The sequence below is a fragment of the Sceloporus undulatus genome, chromosome 7 (assembly GCF_019175285.1).
Source record: "Sceloporus undulatus isolate JIND9_A2432 ecotype Alabama chromosome 7, SceUnd_v1.1, whole genome shotgun sequence".
NCBI classification, from domain to species: domain Eukaryota; kingdom Metazoa; phylum Chordata; class Lepidosauria; order Squamata; family Phrynosomatidae; genus Sceloporus; species Sceloporus undulatus.
This window is the reverse complement of record NC_056528.1, coordinates 38,814,478-38,841,229: the sequence shown is the minus strand read 5'-3', so window position 1 is coordinate 38,841,229 and position 26,752 is coordinate 38,814,478. Positions and strand designations below refer to the sequence as shown.

Here is a 26,752-nt window from a genome sequence, read left to right as displayed (position 1 = left end):
AGGGAATACTAGAAACTGAATGATAGTTATCCAAAACAATGGAATCCAGGGAAGGGTTTATCAACAGAGGCCTTACAACAGTTTCTTTTAGGCATGCTAGGCCCCTGCCTTCCAATTAAGAGGCACTGACCACTCTCTTTACTCACTCAGCCAAACTCCCTCTGGCCTGTCTAATGAGCCAAGAGTCCACCTCTCCAAAGATTGTGTCGAAATCCTTGCACTTCATCCTTGTTCTTGCAGAAGGTGCTAATGTTCCCATGTCAACAGGGTAGTGAATCTGCTCTGCGCTTTAGTCTTTTACAGGAACTAGCTACCACACAAGCACATGTTCACTATTTTACTTATATAAACTATGGTGGCATCAATATGGAGGGAAGGAAAGATCACCAACTGAACAATTATTGCTTGTGCTTACATGGCGTGCTGCAAATTGGTTCTCAGCTTCACATAATTCATGGTCGCTCTCTCCTGCTGCTGCCTGGCTGCTTCTTCTTGCTGCCTTTGAGCCAACATCCATGTTACCTGCGTACTTGGAAGAAAAATATCTTTATTTAAAATATGGATGGACCAAATATATGAGTAGTGACAACATAGATTTTTTAAAAGTGTATATACTTGTAATCAATGGGCGGTTGATGGTGTTCAGCTTGCATTGGATAGACACCCATGTAACTCTCCTCAGGTCGCAATCTTTTGGGTTCCCGCATGATAGTTGAAGTGAGCTGTGGTGTCTGCATCATGACTGGCGTGTGCATTGTCTGCTCCCTGTTCATCCACATGCTGTCACTACTGCTGCTTTCCTCAGCTAAAAAGAGAAAACAGCATTAGATAACTTCACAACCCTTGAGCTTTAAAATATCAGAATTTCTTCCATCACAATTATAAAACAGTCAATAGACTAAACATCAACTATATGTTTCACATCATTCCTCCTTTATAGCTTGTCACATTTCCTAGTCAGAACATAGCCTCCGATTATTTATTTTCTTGTTATTTTACTTGATTACTACTACTACTACTACTAATAATAATAATAATAGGTTTATAACTTAGTTATTTTATTTCCTATTTTTAATATACCGAGAGTACTATCTGATTTTTGAGAATACAGGTGTGTCTCCCTTATCCAAATGTATCCTTATCCACAAGTATTTTAGATTTCTATTTATTTATTTATGGATTTTGGAATTCCTATATTTGCTTATATTTCAAAAAAGGTATCTTGGAGATGGGACCCAAGTCTAAACACAGCATTCATTTATGTTTCATATACACCTTGTCCACATAGCCTGATGGCAATTTTATTCGATATTTTAAGGAGATCCCGATTTTTAGTGAACCCTGGAATTACTGCTCATTTTATACCATTATCCCTAGGTTAAAAATTCCTAGGGATAATCAAGGATACTGTAATTGAAAAGAATAACTAAAACCACACCTTCAGGTAGTTTCCGCTTCCCTGTGGCTGGTTTTGTTTTTTTGTTCCGTACTGTAGACCCTCGGTTACTGATTCCACTGATGACAGACATAGTATCATCATCACCCCCAGCTAGCAAAGAGTTCCTGTAAGACATGAGTGGAAGCCACACATCTTCTCTTCGGAGAGACATTTGAAAGGTCATAAACTTCTCCAGGTAAACGTACCTTCAAAAAAAAAGCAACGAATAATAATTACTAACATGCTGGATGTACTTCAAATACATAAATGCTTCAAACACATAAATGTACTTCAAACAATTAAATACAGTCAGCCCTCCTCATAGGCGGGCTTGCCTTCTGCGGCTTTGAGCTTACGTGGAAGGCAAGCCCCGTTAGAAGTAATGAGGTGTGTACCTGTGCCATGCGCCCTGCGTGTCGCCATGTGCATGCACCTAATTCTTTCCTATGGGGCTTGAGCATAAGCTATTTTTCCCATACTTGGGGGAGTCCAGAACAGATCCCCCGTGTATAGAGAGGGCGGACTGTATACTGTGCATTTTAACCTTTACTTTCAAAATTCTGAGGACAGAGATGACAATTTTGGGGCACGTGTAACACACACTGGTAATGGAAACTGCTGGTAACCTTCCATATCAATATATTTCATTTGTCCACACAAGCATCTATATTGTGCAATGGTATGAATAAATTGTTAGTCCTTCCCATCCCCTAACTGCTGTCACATCTGCCCATTCTCTACCCAACCAGAAGAACTACACAAAGCTAGAAAATGACTGCCAAGTTGATCCTAAACTGGGCAGAAACAGTAGTGTAAGTCACAAACAGATTTCTAAAGCAAGAATGAAATTCTGTGTTTACGTTCTCATTCAGCATTTTTGGTAGAAACACCATGGATAATCTACTTCTCCATCCTGTTTTAAAACCAGTGTCTAAAATAGTAATAAGTCTTGGATCCTCTACCATAAACATATACTACACGTGACAATCATATTTTTCCCCCTGGAGCTTATTCATTACAAGGTTGAAAAGCTTAGAAAAATCATACAGAAGGACGAATTTCTAAGCAAACTGAAGTTGTATAAAGTGTTATGAAACATACTGACTCAGCACTGTTTCCACATGAAATCACAGCTGTTCTCATACAGTACAACTGTATGATATAATATACTTAATAAATGATAATTAAATAAAGCTTGTAACACATTTCTAATATCAAGAATTTGCATTAAATACTTACACTGTTTTTTTGTCTTGCCTGAGAAGTTTGGAAGAGAACTCACTCAATATGTCAAGAAATGCCAGATTTAAAGGTGGGTGGCTTTCACCTTGTGGGTTAGGCTCTTTAAAAGCAAACTCTATGCCATCTCTGAAAACAATTAAGAATTTAAATGAGCATTTCTAAAGAAATCTTGTTAGTAGAATTAATACAATAAATGATAGTTCCTGTTTCTCACACTATTCCCCCCCCCCCCATTTATTATTCAGTACTTATAGCCCAACCCAAGGATCTCAAGGTGCATATGATTAAATCAACTCCAACTATTTAAAACAGGAGCTCCATCTGATCACCCCCCTGGAAACATTTAAAAAGAGGTTTAAAACCTTCCTCTTCTGTAAAGCCTTCCCCCCTGGAAAATGAAATTATGTTCTAGATCCCATCGACTCTCTGCCTCACCCTATTTAATTATTGTTTTTATATCTGTATATTATACATTGTGTTATTGGTTTTTATCTATTTTATGATATGTTTGTAATTGGTTTTAATTCTATGTAAACCGCTTTGATCTTTTGGAAAAGCGGTATATAAATAAATATTATTATTATTATTATATAAATATTTCAAACAATAAAAAACAAATTAAAATCTACAAGCATATTAAATTATATAATTCAAAACAAATTAAAAACATACTTGTACAAAAAAAATCCTAAAGACTTTAATTTTTTTTTTTAAGAAACTGCATTTTAACTTGGTACCAAAGTAAAGCCATCATCAGTGCCAGTGGGCCACTGTATGGAGGGCATTTTAAAATAACATCAAATGCTATAAAATGAGTATTTCTACAGAGGAAATAATGTAATTCAGTTCAGTTATACATTTAATATACTGCAAGTCACACTGACTTTGCAAAGGTGAAGAAAATGTGGCCTATGGTGGCCTACTTCACAGCCCTGGCAGTCCTCCCCCCCACAAAGACCCCAACTACTCCAATAATACATACATACATACATAATTACTGTAAAAGCGTAAAATGTTTTTACAACTCAAAAATCAAGTGTTGTGATGTCACTTCCAGTTGCATCAAGTATGTCAGTGAAGCCCACCAGCATGTGTGTTTGTGAGGAATTGCCTCCACCCTCTCTATAGTTGCCTACCCATATGGGTTCAGTTGTTAACATTTGGGGAAAAATATATATCCACAAGCCAGCAAATTTGTTTCAGTTAAATTTCAGTTGCTTTACAATTTAACCATACCATTTAACTTTATTATTCTCTTCACATTCTGCAAATTGTGAAAGGGGTGGGGGGGGGAGACTACATCAGTAACTTTACAGCAAGTTTACAGACAAGAAAAAATAGCAATTACTTGTGCAACATAGCAATGGCTTCTCTTGTTTTCAGCTGATCGAGTCCAAATGTTAAAGCAAAGCGTCGAGCTAATTCCTTAATGCCACTGAAAGTTGGTGATGATCTATCAAAATTATACCCATTTTCTTGTATCATCTCATTGAAAAGCTGCATGAAGAAAATATTTTTCACTTTTAATAAAATGTCTGTTATTAATAGCAGTACTTCAGAAAAATTAATGCATTCTTAGTTTATCATTACTTCACTAACTTTGTAAAATAACTCTTCTTACAATCTTAACCAAAACAGTAGGTATCTTTCAACATAAAGCTGTTTCTTAAATATTACATACTTCAGTAAAGCAGGGAAACATTATCAATGTGTGTGAATAGTATTACTGTATAAAAATATTATAAAATGAACTGTATTCTAAGAAATAGCCTGAAAAATGAACATTTGATCAAAGCTTATAATTGCTGATAATACAGCCAGGATCTAATGGTGGTACCTCTGCTGAATCCTGTTGTTTTTGCCACAATTGCAACACCCCTGCCTCCTATAGCCCCTACCCATCACTCTGAAAACCTGGTCCAGAGGTTAGGAAAACCCTCCTGAGCAGGTTATAGGGGCTATGGAGAACTTCAGCAGCAGCTGCACATCCCAAAGGACATCTAAGAATCTAGGCTAATGTAGGGCATGCACGTTGCAACACCACTTCTTCTTGCGTTAACAATTTACAATATGGTATCTTTGACTGGCCTACATATTCTAAAGGCACCAGATCCTATTTGATCTTGGACACTATGCCGGGTTGCCCCTGGTTAGTGCTTAGGTGGGAAACCATCAAGGAATACCAGATGCTGCAGGTTACCACCTCTGAGTATTCTTTGCTTAAGAAAACCCTAGGAAATCCATGGGGTGTCCTAAGTTGACAGGCAATGTGAAGGCAAATATACACATCTGTGTTTAGTTCCTTTTTTCCCCCAAACAATAATAAAAGTTTATTTACATCTGTGTCTAGTTCTAAAACACACAGGAGGTACAGAACTCAGCCCAGAAGAACTGGGCTTAATGAATGTAGAGTCCCAGTGAGGAACATTTAAAAACTTTAAATAACAATTTTAACAAGCATATGGGCAGTGGTGAAAGCAAAAATAATCACTTATGTATTTATAACATTTTGGCCTCAAAACCTTAAGACTTGGTCTGGGCTTGGTTTGGGTTTACACAGCGCTTTCCCATGTGGAAAAGCAGACAGATTAATTAGGAAATAAAAGTGGAGTCTCTGGGTCACAGGAACTAAGTTGAAAGGTACAGGGGACAAGTTTGCAAGTCTGCTGGTGATATGTGTTTTCTCTTATTCTAATGCAATCCATGTATCACTTGAACAGCCTAAGCTCCCTAGAGTCAGCATCTCCAATTAGAGTTGTGTAAAAAAGGAGGAAGGAAATGGGACAGGGAAAAATAGAAAGAAATATGGCACTTAAAAAACTAATTTTTATTTTTAAAAGAGCTTTCATGGATATAAACCTACTTCTTTGAATGCAGTATAGAGCTGTAGTACTCAAGGATGGGCAACTTCAGAAGCTGGGGGGAAACTGGCCCACACCTCACCATGCTAAATGTTGATAGTGGCTTTCTTCTCCACTTCCCCTCATGGGGAAAAAAACTATTAATGGCAGTGTGGTCTTGTTTTAATGCTAACAGGAGTGGGAGTAGGCACGACAAAAACATTTACTCCAGGGGATATAAAATGGAGGAGAGGGGGCAGACCATGGATCGCATAATACCCACTCCTGACATAAATATCCAATATGTATATATTTCAATGATCCCCCAATTATTTAAATATGTACGCATCAGTTGCCATTCTCTACTGATTTTTATTCCAAGAACTGCAATGCTAAGACCTGACAAGAACATTTCATTAGATTTTAGAATTCCCCTTAAGTCCAGAAATAAAATTCTAATGTTTTTAAAGAATAAGAAACAGAGTAAAAATATTCATTTAACTTGAATACCCTAAGAGCTTCAAAGAGATAAAGATAGATTCAGACATGATTTGAGCTGGACTAATTAGTCCACTTTTTCAAAACAATCACTCTGTAAATACTTTGTTTAACATAGTACTCACCTGTTGTAAACTGAGAATCAGAGTCTTTGCACATTGGATTTTGTCTATCTGCCTTGTTTTACTCATGGTTTCTTTGATAATATCACCATAGTCATTGTAATACTAACAAGAGGAAGAAACACAGAAAATAGTTTGACTTTAGTTTATATAAGAAGTGCTACTGTACAAGTTTCGTGTTAAGAAGCAGTGTCACAAGTAAATTTAAGAAATACTAAGGCAGCTAATTTAAAACATTTATACTTAACTACTTTTGCTGGTCAATGACCGAATAAACTTTTACATTACATTACATTACATTACTTAACTACCATTTCATGCTTAAAAAAAGAAAGAAAATCAGATCCCAAAATAGGTCTACATATTATCAGAGGAAAAGAGAATGAAGTCTGCTTGATTTTAGCATGTTAATATTCACTCAATATGAGAAAAAAACATGAACATATTAGTTAATTCCTAACAGTTAAAATTCATTTTCCTCGTGATGCTCAGTCTTCAGAGAAATCTGGAATCTTGATTATTACCTTCATGTATTGCTTAAAAATATCTGCAGCAGTATTCATTTCCACCACAGTATATACAATTAGTTTACAAAAAGCTGCAAGTAAATTTCTTCTCTTGTGCAAAGCTTCAATCTTGCTAGCTTCATCATCCTGCTGTCCATCTAAAAAACAAGCAGACGAACAGTATGAGGAATTAGAATTAGTACACCACCTTCTTTATCAGCTGAAATTGTGCAAATGTTTTTGCCCTACTGGTGTTATAAAAGTTGTTAAAGTAGAAATAACATCTGCAACTATTTCTCTGGATGCTTATAACTCACTTTCACAGTGTGGTAAAGAAAAGTGGGGACAGATCAAGCTCCATCCCTACTATTTAAAGTAGTCTGATAACAAATCCCACTATCCTGGATTTGACCCTTCAGCCTCCTGCTGCTGATCTTTACCCCTGAGCACTTTGAGAGTGGATATTATTTCCCAAACCAGTAACACCGGGGGGGGGGGGGGGGGGGTTATGTGGCTGTCAAAATTATTAGAAGACGGTTTTATACTCCCATACCTGCACTGTTGTTATCATCATCCTGGTCAATGAAGACATGATCAAGGATAAAACTCAACAGTTCAGACTGCAATGAGGAGTCAGGAGTGTAAACTAGTGGCTCTAACATGTCGCGTCCTCCTGACATGATCTGATGGCTGAAGATCATTAATACATCACACAAAATAGTAAAGGCCTGGAAAAAAAGTTTGAGGGAATGAAATATGTCACACTGATTTTTAAAAAGCAAGGTTTATCATGAGTCAAATGAATGTCGCTAGTGAGCATTTTCCTAACTTAGCTCCAATTATGTTTTTAACTGGTTATTTATTGCACAGCTCCTTTTGAGCTTACATTTTATGAATTCTAGGTCCTGTTGAAATCCACTTTGAGCATTCTCTGCTGTGGTAAAAATATAAATTACTGAAATGAAATAAAAGAACCAAGTCTTTTTTCCAGAACTATGCCACATGGTGAGATTTCTAAAGATACCGTTTTCCACTATTCTAAATGTGGGCATCTAAATTATGTACTATCTCCCACACAAGTGCAGAAGTGAAGCATTATTTCTTTACAAAATTAAGAATTGTGATCAAGCATTTAGCCACAAACAAGTCCTTGATAACTAACCTGTTCTTTAACAGCAGTATTCACGTTAGTAAGGTAATGCTGGCAGATTTGACAGAACACCCTCATCTGTTTCTTTAAGCGTAGAAGATCCTCCTTTGAAATAGACAATGTTATTAAACATCAACCAAGATGATTCTGAATTCTACATTTTTAAAAGAGCAGTGTAAACTTTCCAAGAAACATCATGATTAGAAATGAAATTTAAATATGAGAATAAAAACAAAGGCAAAAAAAATTTGAGAATATTTGCAGTCCACCTACTCTATGTAGCCAGTGTTGAATGAAAAATGGCTCTCAGGCTCATGAACCCTCTGCATATGCGTATGTGCATGCGTACACCTTCAAAATGTCTGTCAACATATAGTGACCCCATGAATTTCTTAGGGTTTGTTAGAAAAGGAATACTATGGAGGTGGTTGTGTCAGTTCTTTCCTTGGAAATACCCCCCCCCCCATTATCCTCATTGCACAAGCAGCTTAGCAACAGAAAAAAAGTATTCTAAATATTTTCTCTGAATGTACAATCTCCCCGATTTCCAGCAATAAATCTCCATTGCCATGTCATAGGCCAGGCAGACCAAAGACTCCTTTACCCTTCTCTTGCATGCTGATAGAAATTCAAGAAAAATCAAAACTTGTTTGTGGCATTATTCGTTGTAATTACTATCTTCAAGTGGCTTCCATTCAGTGGAACAGCAAATAAATCATGTCATCTCAAGATACATCCAAAGTACAACATTTTGTGCATAGTATAATGTTACCTGCTAATTTAGGGGGACCACATGAATTTCATAGGACTTTTAAAGCAAGGAATACACATAGATGGTTAAATTGCCACTGTTCTTTCAAGTTGCCTGTCCACCACAAAAAGACTTACCTTTGTAGAACTGCTCTCAGTAACTTTTGCTAGCTGCCAAAGGATTACATAGTGAGTACACTGCAGTGCATGAATAACAATCTGTGTTTAAAAACAAAGAAAATTTTAGTTTTTTTTAAAACTACATTTATATATTCATTCATTCATTCATTCATTCATGGGAGAAAACACAAACCTGTTCAGGCATGTCTCCATTCTCAATGCCTGTTTTTAGTAGCTTGTAGTTACAACTAAACAAGTCCCATCTCGACAGATCATGAGCACTGAAAATATAAAGAAATGAAATGATCAAATTCACTAACTTCTTTCTTCCACTATGTAACAACATATTGATCACAGAAACATAGGAAGCTGCCTTACATTGGCCTGCCTTTAAACCCATTTAGTCTATATGTCAGTATTGTTGATTCTGATTTGTTGACAGATATTTTTCAGAATTTCAACAGTTTCTTTCTCTATAGTTTTTAAAAAGGTCTATTTGTATGCCTTCTGTTCTTGACTATTTCTTTTCTCGAAGTGCTTTGAGAAAAAGTTCTACTTGAAAAAAAATTGGTCATCCTTTCATCTCACTTCCATAGTTCTTTAGTATGTTGCTTCCTTCATGTTATTATTTTGTCCTGAGTATATAATGTGACACCTCCCCCTCTGGCCACTCTATTGATCATTAAGCCTCAATATACTTGGCTTAAATTTCCCTTGATTTTTTGGGAGAGGTCTCTTTTTCTACTTTTTTTGTTATTTTCTTCTGATTTTTGCCCCTCCACATAAGTTACTGAACAATTTCACTCAGGATTCTGACCCTTAAAAAAGCAAATTACTGCCCGTTACAGAGTTATACATGTTACCACTGTGTTTAGTACAGTACTAACCTATGGATACTACAGTGTTACTATCGCTGGCTCTTCCTCTTTGTCTCTAAACTCGGGCGCGTTACAGACCACCTGAAAGCAGCAGTCTGCCTGCACCGTCATTTGCAGCGCCGAGGAGCCCCAGCAGCCAAACCGCGAGGCTCCCCGGCGCCACAAAAAAGAAGCGGCAAGGCGCCAATGGCGCACTCACTGTGTCATTTTTGCAGTGTGATGTGCGGACTCTAAGCGTCCGCAACGTCAAAATGGTGCCACCCATCTATATAGGGCGCCACCATTTTGTACACGCTCCGCGCGTACTAGGATTAGGGGCATCTGGAAGGGACGCCCCTTTCTAACCCTAGTACACGCAGAGCGCGTACTTTATGCCTGTCCAGAACAGGCCTTGGAGTTTTAAAAAAGAGTAGATAAAGAACCCCTCTCTCTCTCTTGCTCTCTAAAACATACACACCTACAAATTTCAAGCACATTTTTTTCCTGGCTGAACAGTGCTAACCAGAGATAGTATTAGCCTCACTCAGTAGCACTCTCACAGGTTAGGAGCAGCAAAGTAAGCAAAAGATCTCCTTAATACATATTCATATGACCACTGATTCACAACTGCTTAAAGATTACAGTTGCTTAAATATACATACTCAAATGGCATGCACTTTTTAATTACAATTATCTAAGTAGCTGTCTATTAATAGAAAGTAAATATATGACATTAAAAGTTGCAAGAAGTAGCTATGGCATTTCCACCACTTACTTATGAAAAGCAGTGATTCGCTTTAATGTTGATAAGACTTGATAAGCATCATCTTCATCAGGCTCTTCACCCTGTTTTTAAAAGGTTGCACTACTTTAATAAAAGCAGGTACTTTCAAAAGGTGGGAAATTATGTTCTTGTTTTTAAATATTAATAACAAAGCACCCACAAAAATAATGACAAATACAGATACGGTCCACTTAAAGGCTGTGACCAATGAGATTATTGATTCTTCAATAAATTACAAAAGAAACCCCATATGCACAGGTGGGCGGTAGTGGGTTTACAAAGAAATTTTATTTTGGTTAAATGCTAGCAACAAAACAAAAAAAAAAAATTAAAAGATTAGGGGGAAAACATGCCTCTTGCAGAAAATCTTCAAGAAGTCTGTTGAATTTGTCTGCTAGTTCATCTATTAGTTGACTTCTTGCAATGTCCACTCTATTAAAGATTGTAAATTCCTCATTGCAGAGTGCATGGTATGTTTTAGAGCAAGCTTCCAAAACATCTGTGTCTGTGTGCTTTTCCACAATATCTCGGATCTGTCGCAATAAGGCATCCAAATGCTGCAAAAAACAAGTTGCAAAAATATTAAGCAAGACAAGCAAAAGTTTTCTGATTTATCTGATCAAGTTGATCACCACCACAACCACCATCCCAAATTTTTCTTAAGTTTTAAAAAAATGTTTAAAACATTAATTATATGTAATTGCTGCAATATCAGCACATTCTTTTTGACCCATTTATCTCACATCTTATCCCAAAACTGGTACTTGCCAAATCTATACAATTAAAGGTCTGAGTAAAGGATGATTATTTATTCATATATACTTCCACTTCAATTCTGTCTGAGACTTGTACATTTGCTTACCTTTTCTAATCTTCCTGTTGTATAGATTTCCAAATCAAAATATTGTGGCAACTGTAACAAGTTGGTGACTTTCTCTGCATCTACAGAATACTGTGGAAACAGATTTTTTTAAAAAACTGAAGTTCAAGCATTTTTCAATGAATTCAAACCCCCATCTCACATAATGTACAACTCAAAAGATGGGCTTCATTACGGTAACAAGATGAACTGTCATTACTGCCATTAACTGTCTACTTACTCTAAATCTGGAGTGGACAACTGAGGGTCACATTAGTCCTCCATGGGACATAGGAGGGCCATTCCCAAAAATATTACTTTAAAAATATTGCCCCCAATTGCCCCCTCACTCCCCTCAGGCAACACAGGAGCAATATCACTTAGATCACCATGCTCAGTCAGGCTACTGTAGGCCCAGGGGAGAAATTTCTTTTCCCAGCAGAGAAGGGGACAAGCATCCTGACTTTGGTTTCTTTAATTAGTATGGGAAACCAACAATGTCAGGGGAAGGGGGGGGGGGGGTGTAGGGGCAGATTTTTCCCATCCCTTCTCCAAACTTTATGAGTCTTTTTTAATGTTTGGGGGCCAAAATTATGGATTCTGATGTGACCTGTGGGTAAGTCAACCGAGATGTTTTGAGTCAATTTTTTAAAACTAGAATTGCTAGAATTATACATGCGTATAAATTTAGATTCTAAGAAGAATAGCTGGGAATTGTCTATAGCTGAGTGGTACATCACCTTGCAGTCTCTAGTTTAATCATGGCATTTACAGCTAGCCTGGAGCGCCACTGTCAGTCAATGTAAACAATACTGAGATAGTTCCTACATAACTAGCAATTTAAAAAATCATGCTCACTTTTGCTAATAGCTGAGGAAGTGCAACAGCAAAAAGTTCTGTGATTCTTGTTCTGTCATCCAATTGTGTTTTCTTCTCCTTTGCTGTAAGCACCTAGGTTATGAGAGCAGAAAGACTGTCATAACTATGACTGGTATTTACACATATTTAGCAAAACATATTTCAGCAAATTATACAACTTCAAGTCATAGCACACAGAATTACCCCAGCTAGGCAAATTATCTCCACCATACTTTGAAAAGCAAGACTCTCTTGAAAACAAATATTGGGCTGGCTCAGACATGCTGGTCCAGCAAAGTGCTATCTCCAGTCCTTATACTCACAGATGTCCAGTAATAACTGTGCAGAGAATTTGGAAGAAATGTCTCAAAGTCTATGCAATTCAGAGACATAAAAAGGAGTGATTTTTTTTTAAAAAAAACCAATCTCTCAACATATAGCAATGGTGGAATAAAATAAAGTTTTCAACAGGCATCAGACATACTATAAATACACTCTATAAATAAGTATGTAGAGAGATCTTGTAGCACCTTTGAGACTAACTGAAATAAATAAGTTGGCATCATGAGCTTTCGTAGACTTTAGTCTACTTCCTCAGGTGCATACTCTATAAATAAATTATAAATAAAAACAAAATTCTCACTTAAAATAATAAATAAATGCCATGATCTCTTAGTGCTACAAATTTCAATTTTAGAAATAGATTGCACCTTGGATTTGTTTCTTAGGGCAAAAAGTAATTTTGGTAAAAATACAGACTTTTCAAGCCATCTTATAAAGCCTTTAGTTAGTGTGTCTCATTTATGTGGTCTGCTCCAATTACCACATGGGTCTTACAACTACTTCTGATTTAACATTATAATATTTCAACAAATATGAAAAGTTAACTATGAGGCAAAACTGATTTGAAGCTGCGCCTTCTTTAGATGGATTGGGGCTGAAGTGAATACAAGCTGCAGCCCCAATCCGCCTTTTCAACAGCCAAAAAAGGAGTAGAAAAGATCCACTATGTTTTCGGCTAGGGAAAGGGCATCTTTTCCCACCAAAGCCGGCTTCCAGACACTGCAGTGGTGTGTAAACGCTGCACTGCTGCAGCGTCTTGAAGTTGCTCACATTTGGGTGGACGCCCAACCTCTGGGCGGATTCAGGGCGGTGTGGAAGTGTGCAGAGTATAAACGCTGCACTCCCAAGCCGCACGGATGGTGGCTTTTATAGCTGGTCTGTTTAGCCGCTATCTCAATTTCATTTAAGTATGGAAATATTAATCTGTATCTGAATGGTGCAACTTTACTGTGTCATGCTGTACTGTTTTCAGGAAGGAAGGAAGGAAGGAAGGAAGGACCATACCCGTTTTCCTGTGCCTCTTCCTACAGGGGGATGACATTCAGCTGCTTGTCTAATTGTACACAGCATAATTTCAATTAGTGCACTTTCCTGTTTGTCCGTCAAAGCTGTAAGTATCAGGAAAAAATATTTCAAAAAGTTTCAATGCATTTTCCTAATAGCATATCTATTTACAAAAATTCAAACATAATCGTAAAATTTTATACTACACTCTACAGTATTTCAGACCCTGAAGGCTGCTACTAGCTCTACCTCACATTTTAGCAGAAAACATTTTTATAACCAAAAATGTGTTTACATTTCAGTGTCTGAGAAAATACACAAAACACTGAGAGTTTTACATGAGCAGATAATTTGTGGCAGCAAAAATAAGTGTGTCTAGTGATTTTCATGAACACTATTTCATATGCTTTAGAAAAACATTGCAAAGTGTCTTTCAGTATAAATTTTAAGAACATTCTTAGAATAGTAATACTAATACTGAAAAATTGAAGGGCAGACTACACATACACATCTGGCATGATATATGTTCACTGTTTCATTATAAAGGAAGAGAAGGAGTTAACATTATTTACAATAGGTTCACACGTAGGAGGAAAGCAAAATGCACCCTCCCAAATGTGCTGCAGCTTTATGGGCATTCTTCTCCATCTATTTTCCTTGTAGAAGATGAGCTGCCAGGAAAAACAAATTAGACTAGAAGAGCATATACAAAGTATTGGAGGTGGTTAAGGTTAACTCCTTTGTCATGTGCTCCTTTGTTATCAGAACAGTAGACATGAATATATGAATGCCCAGTCTAGCCCCAACTTCAAGACAATTACAAAAAATTGATCATGTTTGAGCTATAACCTAAGCATACTCATTTAGCATATTAATCAGTGAAATAGGACTGATTCTTAACCAAATATGCATAGGATTGAGTCTGCGACCCTATGACAGATATATCAAGTATTACAGCCAAGATACATCACTGAATACTAAAGTCAGGATTACCCATGTCATTGTATTTCCAATTTCTAATGTTGGTTGTGAAAGCTGGACGGTGAAAAAAAATGCTAACAGGAAAAGATTGAACTCATTTGGAATGTGGTGCTGGAGAAGAGTTCTGTGGATACCCTGAACTGGCAAAAGAACAAATAAATGGTTCCCATGTAGGACCTGAACTCTTCCTAAAATCCAAAATGATTGAACTGAAACTGTTGTACTTTGGACATATCAAAGAAGACACAACTCACTAGAAAGACAATGAAGCTTGGTTAGGTAGAAGGTACTAGGAAAAGAGGAAGACTGCATTCAAGGTAGCCACAGCCCTGAGTTGGGAAGGGCTGTTGATAATAGGGGAACTCAGATGTCTCTCATTCACAGGGTCATAATGAATCAATCGACCTGATGGCAGTTAGCAACCACCACAACTGATAGCTATAGTCCAGATTGTGCACAAAGGGGAATACTCTTTGTTGTCCTTGAGAAAAGAAATGTCAGCATGTTCAGTGATTAAATACTTTTTTTAAAGCGTGTTTTCAAAAATACTTTGAAATCTTACATTCTTCTCCATTGAGTGGTTCCTCCAGCAGTAGACTATTCATACATTCCCAGTCCTTCAAAAGATCAGTTGCACAATCCCACATGCTGTCCACCAAGTAAGCAGCGTGCTCATGTAACTAAAACAAAGATTTAGCTATATTTTACATTTTGTCAAGTGAGAATTAATATGCACAATCCTTTAAGTACCAAAATTCCTTGGTGCTATTCAATCTGCAACAGAGGCAAACAGTCCTTGCTCCTACAGTTTATAATTTTAAAGTAGGAAAAAGGTATCCAACAAAATAATGGGCGATATCCAAGAAATTTTCATTTTGCTCACACTAATGACCAAGCCGCAAACTGAGTATTTCAGCACTCCAACTTGCTAGTGTATTCAGTATTTTAAGTGGTGCTGTGTTCTTCTCTTAAAAGTTCTTATAGTAGCAAATCTGTCAAAGAAGCCCAAGGCAGACAACCCACATCCTCTCTGCATGCTGCTAAGTATCAAAACTGTAAACACTGAATAGTAAAGATAGTAATCACATACAGACAGATTTGGAGATGACTGTAAACACATGCACACAACAGTGAAGGAAATGTAGCCTATAAGTTCAACATTCTTTGACATGCTGCTTGCTTATGGCAATACTACCATAATGGAAAGATTATCATTCATTTTTTAAAAACTCAAACCTCTAGTAAGCTTGGTATTTAAAGACTTTGCAACCCCTTTCAACTATCATCAAAACTGCTGTCTTCCAAAAAAGGAAATGGCCCTTTTAAAATAACAGATTTATAAAGTTGAACTCAATCAAAGAATGTTTCACACAGATTATATGTGAAACTGCTTCTATCTATATAACATTAGAATATTTTGCAGTCCTGGAGGTGATTCTTTTTAAGATGAAGTACGGGTTAGAATAAAAAGAGCTACAATGTTTGTCTCTACTAACTCTATTACATGACTTATATACTCAAACTTACCTCACTTTCCAAAAAGAAAAAAACTAATGTCTTGACAAGGTTGGCATTTGGACTTTGCCTTCCTCTTCTTTTAAGAATTCCCTCTTCTTCAGGATCTCTCCGACTGAAAAGCCTTCCCAAACAAGGAGAAAAAATATCAAAGATATTAAGATATCAGAAATTGTTATGTGTGCACTTTGTATAGATTTAGGTAAAACTTTCAAGAGCAAAAATCACATGTTAAATGAGAAGAATGCTATTTTTTTTTTGAATGAGTATCGGTATAGTCAGGAGATAAATTTTGATAGTATTTTAATATATTTATATTACCATTATATTCCCATTAAGGTCAAACAAAAAAGTGCAAAGACAGGCTAATGACCACAGAGGATCTGCATAAATTCAACCTAGATGATGAGAAAATCAAAATAGTTTAAAACGGAGACTGCAGTCAAGAAATAACGTTAGGAATGGGAAGGGCAGCGATTAAAAGAACTAGACAAGCTTCAGAAAGCATAACTCATTAGAAAATATAATAATGCTAGGAAAGTTAGATGGTAGTAGAAAAAGAGGAAGACCACATGGTAGATGGCTAGACTCAATCAGCTTTACAGGACCTAAGCCAGTGGTTCTCAACTTGTGGGTTGTGACCCCCATGGGGGTCAAACAACCATTTCACAGGAGTCGCCTAGACCATCGAAAAACACATATTTCTGATGGTCTTAGGAACCAAGACACTGCTCTTCTATGGTTGGGGGTCACCACAACATGAGGAACTGTATTAAAGGGTCACGGCATTAGAAAGGTTGAGCACCACTGACCTAAGCACAGCAGTGGCAGATTGGGGGGGGGGGGGGGCTTGGAGATATCTCATCCACAGGGTCACTATGAATCAGGGTTGACTCAAGGGCAGTTAACAAAAACATTCAGATTCACTGTCTTCAAGATACAGTCTGAGCCTATCTGAAGGCAGACAATCACCTTTCAAAGGGTTGTTGTAATAAGTACTATTTATCCAGCACATAAAATGGTTTAATTCAGACATCTCACTGAACCACAATTTGAGCTCTCAAAGATACAGGCAAATTACAATTCAAAGCTGTTTCTCTGCTTTCATTCTTAATCCACTCAGCACCTCAATTTTTAGTTGTAGTGGGCTCCAGAGACAAAGCAGGGACAACAGCTATGATCTGATCATTTAAAATATCATGCCACACTAGAGTTTGCAAATCCACTTAAACCCTTGTTTGCAATCAATGGTTTGATAGCCAAATTCCAGCTATGATTTGTCATTTCAAAAATCGAAATAAACAAAGTATATGACTGAGATTTAATGGTGTATTTTGGTAGAACTTGGGACTTTCACCTTTTTTTATCCAGCTATAGCCCTCTGTAGTACAAAAGGTTTGCTCCAAAGTTTCCCAACCCCCTGGAGCAAGTTGTTAGGGGTGTACAGTAGGCTACATGACAAAGAAGGAATTCTCACAATTCTGGAAGAAACAGTATGATCTAGCCAAACTACAACCCTGATCCTGGCCAAGATGAACTGACATTAGGATATCCCTTTGCTAGAGTTAAACGAACTAAGGGTGCATCTAACATTGTAGAATTAATACAGCTTGACACCTTTTTAAGGGATATAGCTCCATACTATGGAATCCTGGGATTTCTGGTTTTACATGGTCTTTAAGCCTTCTCTTCCAAAGACTGCTCGTGTCTCACAAAGTTACAAATCCCAGGATCCCGTAGGATGGAGCAATAGCAGTTAAAGTGGTGTCAAATGTTATTACAATGCACCCATGCCATATGTGGGCTCACCTTACGCGGACCTGACGTCACATGGACAATGAGCTCAATTATGGTGAATGGGGTGCACACCTGTGGCACACACTGCGGCACACGCCACCAGGGCGCATCCCATTCAAATGAATGAGGCTAGATCATATGCAGGATTTGCCTTACGTGGGGGAGGGGGGGGAGAAGTCCTAAGATTTCTTGTTTAGGGAAAATAAAAACCATGTGGGAGAGGAGGAACTTATACTGGATCAGAAATTTGTTGATTCATCTAGGTACACTAATAGATATTAATAAGCTAAGTACAGCAAAGATGGTGAATTCCAAACATAGTGCCTATTGTTGTTGTCCCTTACTTTTTATAAAGAAATTCTCCTGCTGCTACTGCCACTGGTCGATGAGCTGAATATACTAGATGATACACATTTTCACAGTCTTCTGCAGTCAGTACTTCTTCACTACTCCTAGTAAACAAACAAAAATGCAACTAGAACACTAAAAAAGAAGGGATAGTATTCAAAATATTCTACAAATGACATTAATAACATGACAGCTGCATAGATAAACTGCAGACTTTAATGTAAGTTTATGCATGTGTGTATGTGTATGTCATTTGTCGACTAATAAAAACCTCATGAATTTCATAGGATTTTCTTAGGCAAGGAATGCTCAGAGGTGGTTTGGTTGGAAATGACACTTGCAAGGCTTTAAGATTTTCTGGAACACCTTTGACTGTCCCATCAGCTCAGGCCTTTCCTGGACAAAAAACGGTTGTCCACACATTGGTAAGTTCCAGAGCAGACTACTGAAATGTACTTTACATGGGAAAACAGAGGCTCACAAAAGATAGGGGTGAGATCCAATGAGATTTGTTGGTCTGGTTTGGAACAATTTAGGGCAGAAATATTACAGAAAAATAAGGAAGCAGTAAGCGGTACTTACACCACAGGTTTAAGTACGGAAGAGAAATATGACATTTTTGATAAATTAAATACCCTACAGATATAAATTTTAAGAAATTGTAATCAAATTGAAATTGAAACAAAGGCTCTGCAGAAGCAGTTCGAAGCTTTACATGGGAGTACTCTTGAAGACAATTTGGAAGCTGCAGCTAATGCAAAACACACAGCTTCATTGTTAAGCGGAACATTGTATGGAAACCATGTAACACTAGTCTTAGAGGAAGTGTACTGATTTTAGTCTGAATCCAAGGTACTAATGATGATACTGAAAGCACTCAACAGCTTGAAACCTTAAATTTGAAGTAGTGCCCCTCTCCTATATCTCCCTGCTCAAAGAGATCTAAAGAACAGCCCTCCTCTTTGTCCCCACCATTGAGGGCATTACTCTGCTGTGGAACACCTTCCTTCACCAGTCTCAAAGGTACCAATACTGGTGTCATTCCAGTGCCAACTGAAACATGGCTTTTTATTAATGCCTTTGAAGTTTAACTGATTTTATCCATATCTATACAGGTATTTATGGCGCGTTACAGACCACCCAAAAGGGGCGGTCTCGCGCCGCTGCCGGTTGCTGCATCCAGGAACCGCAGCAGCCAAACCGTGCGGTTTCCGGGCGGAGCAACAAAGAAGCACCAAAATGGCACTTCTTCCTGGGCCCTGGAAGAGATGCCGCAAGGCGCGAAGCGCACACTCGCAGCACCACTTCCGGTCCATGACGTCCGGACGCTATGCGTCCGCAACGTCAAAATGGCGTCACCCATATGTATGCGGCACCATTTTGACGTAATTATTACACGCGAGGGGCAAGGCGTGTCAGGAAGCGCCGCCCCTCGCGCATAATGACGGCACCTCATGGGCCTGTCTGTAATGCGCCATAGTTTCAAACTGTTTTAACTTACTGTCATTTTTAACTTGTCCAAATATTTAATATATTTAGTCTGTTTTAAATTAATTTTACTGCTTTAATTTAAACTGATTTTATCGTAAGCTGCCCTTAGACTGTATGATATAGGACAAGATATAAATAGTTTAAAAACAGTATAAATCAAAATAGCCATATTATAATATTTTCTGTTATAACCATTTCTCTTCCACTTGAAATTAAGTCCTGCTCACAGGCTAGATGGGCCACCATACAAACTTTCCCCTATTAAATATGCAGAAAATCTTCAGAAATTGCTAATTAAGATTTTGATTAACAACTACTATTTTGATTAACAAGTCCTGCTATTTTAAAAAAAATATTGTGTGTTTGTGTGTTTTGTCATGAGAGGTAGATCAGGTTTTGCAAACTGACTGATAGCTGCAGCTACTCAAAATTTGGGAAATCACAGAAGTTGCAGTAATGTTTTCCACTTGGCTAGACAATACAGACAATTTTAAATGTAATGGTAATCTGACAAAAAAAGATTAGACGATTAGGTGACTACAATGTCAGTCACAATATCTGGTATTCATTAAGCTCTGGACCTGAAAAGACTACAAAATCATAGGCCACCAACTGAATACCAGGAATCTCAAAATTCATTTTGAAAAACATGTCTGGAACTAAAGTGGGGGGGGGGGGGGTCGCAACATTAAAATATCACACTGGAACCAGATTTTCGTTGTCTTGAAATTAATTTTCAGAAGGACATGCAGTACAAAATTCCATGCAATGCATATTTTGGATCAATTTATTTATTCATTTATCTAGTTCAAACTCTTTTCATAATGCTAAAAAGCAGCATCACCAAAAAAGTTGTGGTACCATTTCATTTTATTTGAAGATAAACAAGTTGTACAAGTAAATTCAGTGCATTTAGCTTACTGACTAGTACTTACTGTAAAACAAGAGTAAGTAGTTTTATTGCTTGCACTGCAACATCATATTCTTTGTCGAGAGTCATAGATACAATTCTATCCTAATAGAAGAAAACACAGTTTGAGAAATGGAAAATCAAAAGTCTAAAAAATAGAAAACACTTATTCATGTGAAAGCAAATACTAACCTTAAACCGACTGGTGAAGAGTTCCAATTTGGAATTAAGTTCTTTATTATAATAAAGTCCTTGTAAAGCTGTAAGACATTTCAGTCTTACCTCTCCTTGCTAAAAAAAAAAAGGACGATTCAATACATGCAGAACATTTTCAGCATCACACACAAAATTCAACTGAGCATCTCTAAACGAACTAAATCCTCTGTGTTATCACAATTCTACCTTTTTAGTTATAACAAATAAGCCAGTTTCTGTAAAACAAATATAGTTATCCCCCAAGAATATAACCCTTCACCATAAACCAAAGAAAGGCTGGGGTCTGAACAATCAACTTGGGCATGCTCACTTAATAGCAGAAATATGCAACACACACACCCCTCAGCACTTCCTTCTTTTTAAAAACAAGCAACTGGTTCCAATGCAAGTTTTAAAAACTAAAGATATTTGGTTTAACTGGTCTTACTATTTGTTCAGTTATTAAATCTGTATGATTCTATGATCAGTGGAAACCACCAACGAACCTCACCTTATCATGCATTGTCCATCCCACATATTTTAAATAGCTGTCATTGAGAAAGGCATCACTATACATTTTCATCCAAATTCCAATTTCTTCAATACAAATTGCCCTTATTTCAGCTATTGCATCCCTGGAATGGGGGAAATATAAAGAAAATCAGAAGTATATGAAGAAAATGTTAGTAAGCACAAGCAAAGCTCTGACAATTGTACTGGCCAATTGAACTTACCGGTATCTATGTACAAATACACCTTTAAAAATTGCATTCATCATGTTTTCTATTTCATCCTGATTTTCTTGAAGCTGAAAAAATGCCAAGAACAAGATGAATAAATAGCTCACTATTAAATCAGTATAATTTTCAATAATATTTCAAAAAAGGTAGATGGGTTAATCTGATATCTGTTTCACAACTAAAATTTCCTCCCCTAGAGAAATATATTAAGGCCTGAATTCTGCAAATGACAAATGCATGTGGAACATGGGCTATATATGCAATATGAAGGAATTGCCATTAGACAGCAGATGAATTCAGTAGGCAAAAGCAGAAACTATGGCCTGCAGAACACTACATTGCACAAGGGACTGCAGCGGAAGCACTGGTGCACAACTGCTGAGGCTGTACAATCAGCACACAATGCAGTAAGTAAAGTTGCACAACCCATAGGATTGTGTGATACCACAGCCACCCCAATTCTCCACACACACTGGGGCTTACAGTACAACACACTGTGAAATGTGCACTGTGCAAAGTGGAAACACCATCAAACAAAGGTTTCTCCCATTTGGGTGGCTCCTTGAGCAGAAGGCTACACAATGGTGATTGTGGGAGGAAGCGAAGAGGTCTATCTAGGAGGGTATCCCTGTGGAGCACCAACCCATGTGACAACAAGGGGATGCGACTGCAATCATGTTCAGTCTGCCTAGTAGGTATATCACCTAGACATGTATGTGTCTCTGGATGCATCAGTTCCAAAGTTGGGAATTCATTTGGAGAAGGATATCTGATCTTGTCCCTCCCTGCTTGTTGATATAGTAGATGACCATTGTGTTGTCCGTCACCACTTGGATGGAATGGCAGGGAATCGAAACAGTTCAGGTGTAAAACCAAAAGTGAAAGAGAAAATGCTGAAGGAGAGCTCTCTTGTTCATGCTACTGCTGTGATGAACAAAAAGGAATTGGAGCCAGAGGATCAGGGCAGCCTTTATATACGAGGCGTAGGGGGCAGGTATCACCAAAACACCATTTCTACAGCTTGAAAGGCTCCGAAAATTGCACTGTACAGGAACAGAAGTCCCATCTTGTGTAAGTCACAGAGACCATGAAGAAGGATCAAAATGGTATCTGTGAAGTGCCACTGGTACACAAGTCATCAGCTGCCAGTACCGGGCACACTAGAAAAACTGCCAGTCTACTACATCAGGAAACTTAAGAAGCAATGGCCTAAAGATAAGCAAACTAGAAACCTAAGGGCAGAAGGAAAAATGTTTTCTACACTGGAATGGGGACAACAAAAAAAGAGAGACTGAGTAGCCTTGGGCTCTTTGAAGAGCTTCTCTGAAGCCAAATGTCATACCAAGTCCATTTGGAATGGAATGTTTTTCTGGCCTCCATTCATTTTTGGTTCTGGCTATACAGGAAAGACACTTTAAATTTATCTGAAGGCTCTTAGCCTAAGTGAAGTGATCCATAGAAACACAGATGAGAGAAAGAGCTATAAAGAAACACCTTTCCACCACCTTGGAAACGTGCACATTGGTGAAGTTACTAATTTACTTTATTCACGCTCCAGGCACTTTTAATCTAGGGGTGGACAAAGTGTCATCTTTGTGGCCCCCAGTGGGTCTAAAATATTTTTAATATCTCTCTCTCTCTCTCTCTCCAGGATGCCTCCAGGAGTTCAGAGGACATTTCCAGTAAGTCTGAGATTCCCTGGGCACCACAGGGGTGAAACAATTTTTTCAAGGAAAAAAATGGTATAACTTTAAAAAAAATTCCTTAAAAATGTCCTCTACGGGTGTGAGGAGGGGCATATTTGCCACATTTTGGGCCAATTTAGACCCATGCAAGGCCTTTTTGGAACGGAAAGTGAAGAGGAAGCAACTTCTCTTCACTTCCTGTTATTAGAAAAATGCATTTTCTAAGTTGAAAAAAGCATAGAAGGGCACCCAAAACACGTGAAGCCTCCCTTGTCCTCTATAAAGGGCATTTGGGAGCAAACAATACACACACACACACACACACACACACACACACACAAATATTGCAGGAGTGGGGGCAGCAGGTGAGGCCCTCCAAGGTGTTCTGGAGGGGACTAATGCACTTCCCCACTCCTCCAGAGCTGCCCAACCCTTTTTACAGTAATTACCTAGGATAGTAATCATCACTTAATAAACAAACTCATCAATGTTGCCCTTCTCTTTCCGAGATGTGCAGACCTTCAGAGTGCATCCACTTCAGTAAGAGATAACAAGGAAATTGAAACTCAATGGACAGCACACTCATTTTGCATCAAACTGTTCGGAGGTTCAGTTTAAAAAACCACTCAGTAAAATGTTATAACTATTCTACATTAACCGGAATTTAAATCTGGATAAAGGTCTTATTCAAAACTACCTTTTAAGAAACAGGACCCCACCATCCCTCATTTGTTCAATAATAATTAAGTAACTAACAAAGGTTCTAACCTCTTTCCGTTTCTGTAGCAAAAGTTCCAGTCTATCATTAGCTCGTTTTCCAATTATTTTATTTCGTTCTGCTTCATACTGCCTTTGTGTATTATCCATATTAATGCTTAGATTCAATGCCACATTCACTAATGCAGTCATCAGCTTCATTGCTAGAAGTACAAGAAAGGAGAAAAAGATTCTGTCATATTAGGTTATAAAAAAAATGACAAGATTCAAAGGAAAGACCTGAAGAAAACAACAACACACTAGTGCTGTGATGGTGAACCCGTGGCATGTGGCCCAGTTTCGCCCTGCCCGGGGGCAGCGGGAAGCCAGAAAATGGCGCTGGGAGAAGGAGACCCCAGCCTCCTTCCCCTCGGCCTCTGCCTTCGCTCCCCAAAAAAGGGCTCCATGGAAGCCCTTTGCGGGGAGTCAAAGAGCCGAAGGAAGAGGGCGTGGGAAGCGTTCCCAGCCTCCTTTCCCTCGGCCGCCCTTCGCTCCCCGCAAAGGGCTCCATGGAGCCCTTTTGTGGGGAGCAAAGAGCCGACAGGGAAAGGCCTGGGGCTGGTGCCCAATCCCTTCCCTTCGGCCTTCCTCCCCTTCTGCCGAAAGGGCCCCATGGAGCCCTTTCAGCCGAAGGAAGAGGCTGAAAGGAAGGGCCTGGATACGGGTTCCCGGTCCCCTTCTCCTCGGCCTCCCTTTCCTCAGATGTGAACGGGTCCCCTGGAGCCGTCCTCCGAGGACTGTTTGGTGGCAAACAGTCTCGGAGGACGGCGCCAGCGGCAGGAGCCGTTGGGCTCCTTCCTCTGGTGTTTGCCGGCCTCTGAGAGTCCCTTTGGGCTGTCAGAGGCCGGCAAACCCGAGAGGAAGGAGCCCCATGGCTCCTGCCGCTGGGCGCCGTCCTCCGAGGGACTGTTTGCCGGCCTCTGACCAGCCCCAAAGGGACTCTCAGAGGCCAGCAAACAGTCCTCGGAGGACAGCGCGCTGTCTCCAAGGCCAATTTGCTGGTCTCTGAGGTCCTGAAGGGACCCTTTGAGGCCAGCAAATGCGGGGGGGGGGGGGGACAGAAGCTCTTGTCCATGGGGGGTAGAAGCCCCGCCCCCGGCACGCGAACTACAAAAAGGTTCCACCATCACTGCACTAGTGGTTCTGTTTGCACCCAGACCAATATTGAGCTTGACAGACCACTCTTTGGACCTACCAGGCTGTCAAAGGAGTTAGTTGGTCCACTCTCTGGGACCGCAATCACACTACAGATAGAGCCTCCCGTATTCGAAATGCCTGGGACCAGAAAATGTCTTATTTTTAATTCTTTGGATTTTGGAATACCTGTATTTGCATCATACTAAATAATGACATATCGTGGGAGATGGAGACTCAAGTCTAATCACAAAATTCATTTCTGTGTCATATCACATAGGCTGAAAGGTAATTTTAGGCAACATAAACGATATTTTGTGCATGTATAAAGGTAGTGTACACAGAACACCTTAAGTTTGGGAATACTGCAAGTTTCAGAATCCTGGATAAGGGGAGGCTCAACTTGTATTTCAAAAACTTAACATCAATAAAACAATTGAAACGATGATAACTATGTTGAGTGGAATTCATTTGAAAATCGTCTTAAGATGGACTAATTTACGGACTCATTGAACTCATTGATTTCAATGGGCAAAAATACAAAAGCATCAGCGAGAACTACAGTGCGTCCTCGCCTTACGCGGGGGATCCATTCCGGATCCCGCCACGTAAGGCGGAATTCCGCCTTGCTCAAGCCCATTGGAAACAATGGGGCTCGTGCGCGGCGGTGCGGGCGCGGCGCGGGGCACAACGGGCGCGCCGCCCATTCAATTGAATGGGACGCGCCACCCCTTCCGCCCGGCTTGAGCGCGTATGCTCAAGGCCGCGTATGGCGCGCCTGTGTATGGCGGCGGGCGCACTCTGTAACTCAGAAATACCTATTAAAGGAGCAGACAAAGTAACAGCCACATGTTATGATAAAATCAAATTTTAAGAAGATATTGCAATACTTAAAAACGCTGTGCAGTGCAAGACATCCCGAAGAAAGTATAACATTCAAGAGATATCACAAAAGCACTGCTGCCTTACTTCAAAAGCAAACTGCATACAGAAAAGGGCCTCTAAAGATGATCTTGGTACATGAAAGGTTCTCTAAATTGAATCCATTGGCAGTTTTACTTTATAGTTGGAATTGTTTAATAAAAGGTAAACAAAAACTTATACCAGAAAGTGGGCAACTTTCTATACTCATGGGAGCCACTATCCCATGCCCAGGACCCACTGCAGACCGTGGTTAGGAAAAATCTGATAAGAGATTTGCTTTCTGGTTTCTTTTCTTTCCTCTTTTTTGTGTGTGGTGGGGTTGGGAACTAGGGAAGCATGTACCCCAATTTAAAATAAAACTATGGTCTCCAGGAAAGTAAACTTTCATGGGAGGGCAGGGGAAGTTTATAAGACACAAAATGGTCCTAGGGAAATAACAGGAAAGACCTACATTACTAAGCCCAGCTTGGACACAGAAACAAGTTCTCTGCCAACAAATCATTCCCAGTTCCCGTTATTTCAAGACTTTTGAACACAGCTTTAAAAAATAAAGTAAGATTTGGAAAAAATTATATACTCGGCTGCCCACATTTGCAGGGGTTAGGGGCATAAGAGACCAATAAATGTGGAAATCCCACAAATAACTCCCCTCCGGAAGCTGGGGGGAAAACAAAAACAAAACAAGCTTCATTTATTATATACTACTCATACCATCTAAGCAGTGTCTAAGCGGTTTACAAACTGAAGAGGAGCAGGCATGCACACTCACTTTTCTCCTGCCCTCCAGTCCCTTTACACAGCTCCCCCACCCCTTCCCCAGGTGGATGGGTGCCTGTCCTTCTCCAGGCACTGATCCGCCTGGGAAAGGGGAGGGGATAGATTCATCCCCTCCAAGCCTCTTCCCA

The 26,752-nt window shown here is 39.0% G+C and overlaps 1 protein-coding gene across 1 annotated transcript in view; it reads right to left on the bottom strand.

Annotated features, from left to right (window-relative positions):
- STAG2 (stromal antigen 2) overlaps positions 1–26,752 on the bottom strand; it is a 69,479-nt gene that overhangs the window by 5,616 nt on the left and 37,111 nt on the right. The window contains 24 exon segments of the mRNA XM_042478387.1: positions 416–529; positions 616–805; positions 1,439–1,644; positions 2,678–2,806; positions 4,029–4,177; positions 6,144–6,245; positions 6,665–6,804; positions 7,200–7,374; positions 7,809–7,901; positions 8,685–8,765; positions 8,860–8,947; positions 10,299–10,369; positions 10,661–10,864; positions 11,170–11,259; positions 12,025–12,117; positions 13,372–13,475; positions 14,915–15,032; positions 15,880–15,991; positions 18,009–18,116; positions 20,439–20,518; positions 20,606–20,704; positions 21,120–21,243; positions 21,343–21,416; positions 23,802–23,953. Coding sequence (XP_042334321.1) covers positions 416–529; positions 616–805; positions 1,439–1,644; positions 2,678–2,806; positions 4,029–4,177; positions 6,144–6,245; positions 6,665–6,804; positions 7,200–7,374; positions 7,809–7,901; positions 8,685–8,765; positions 8,860–8,947; positions 10,299–10,369; positions 10,661–10,864; positions 11,170–11,259; positions 12,025–12,117; positions 13,372–13,475; positions 14,915–15,032; positions 15,880–15,991; positions 18,009–18,116; positions 20,439–20,518; positions 20,606–20,704; positions 21,120–21,243; positions 21,343–21,416; positions 23,802–23,953 — 2,896 coding nt within the window.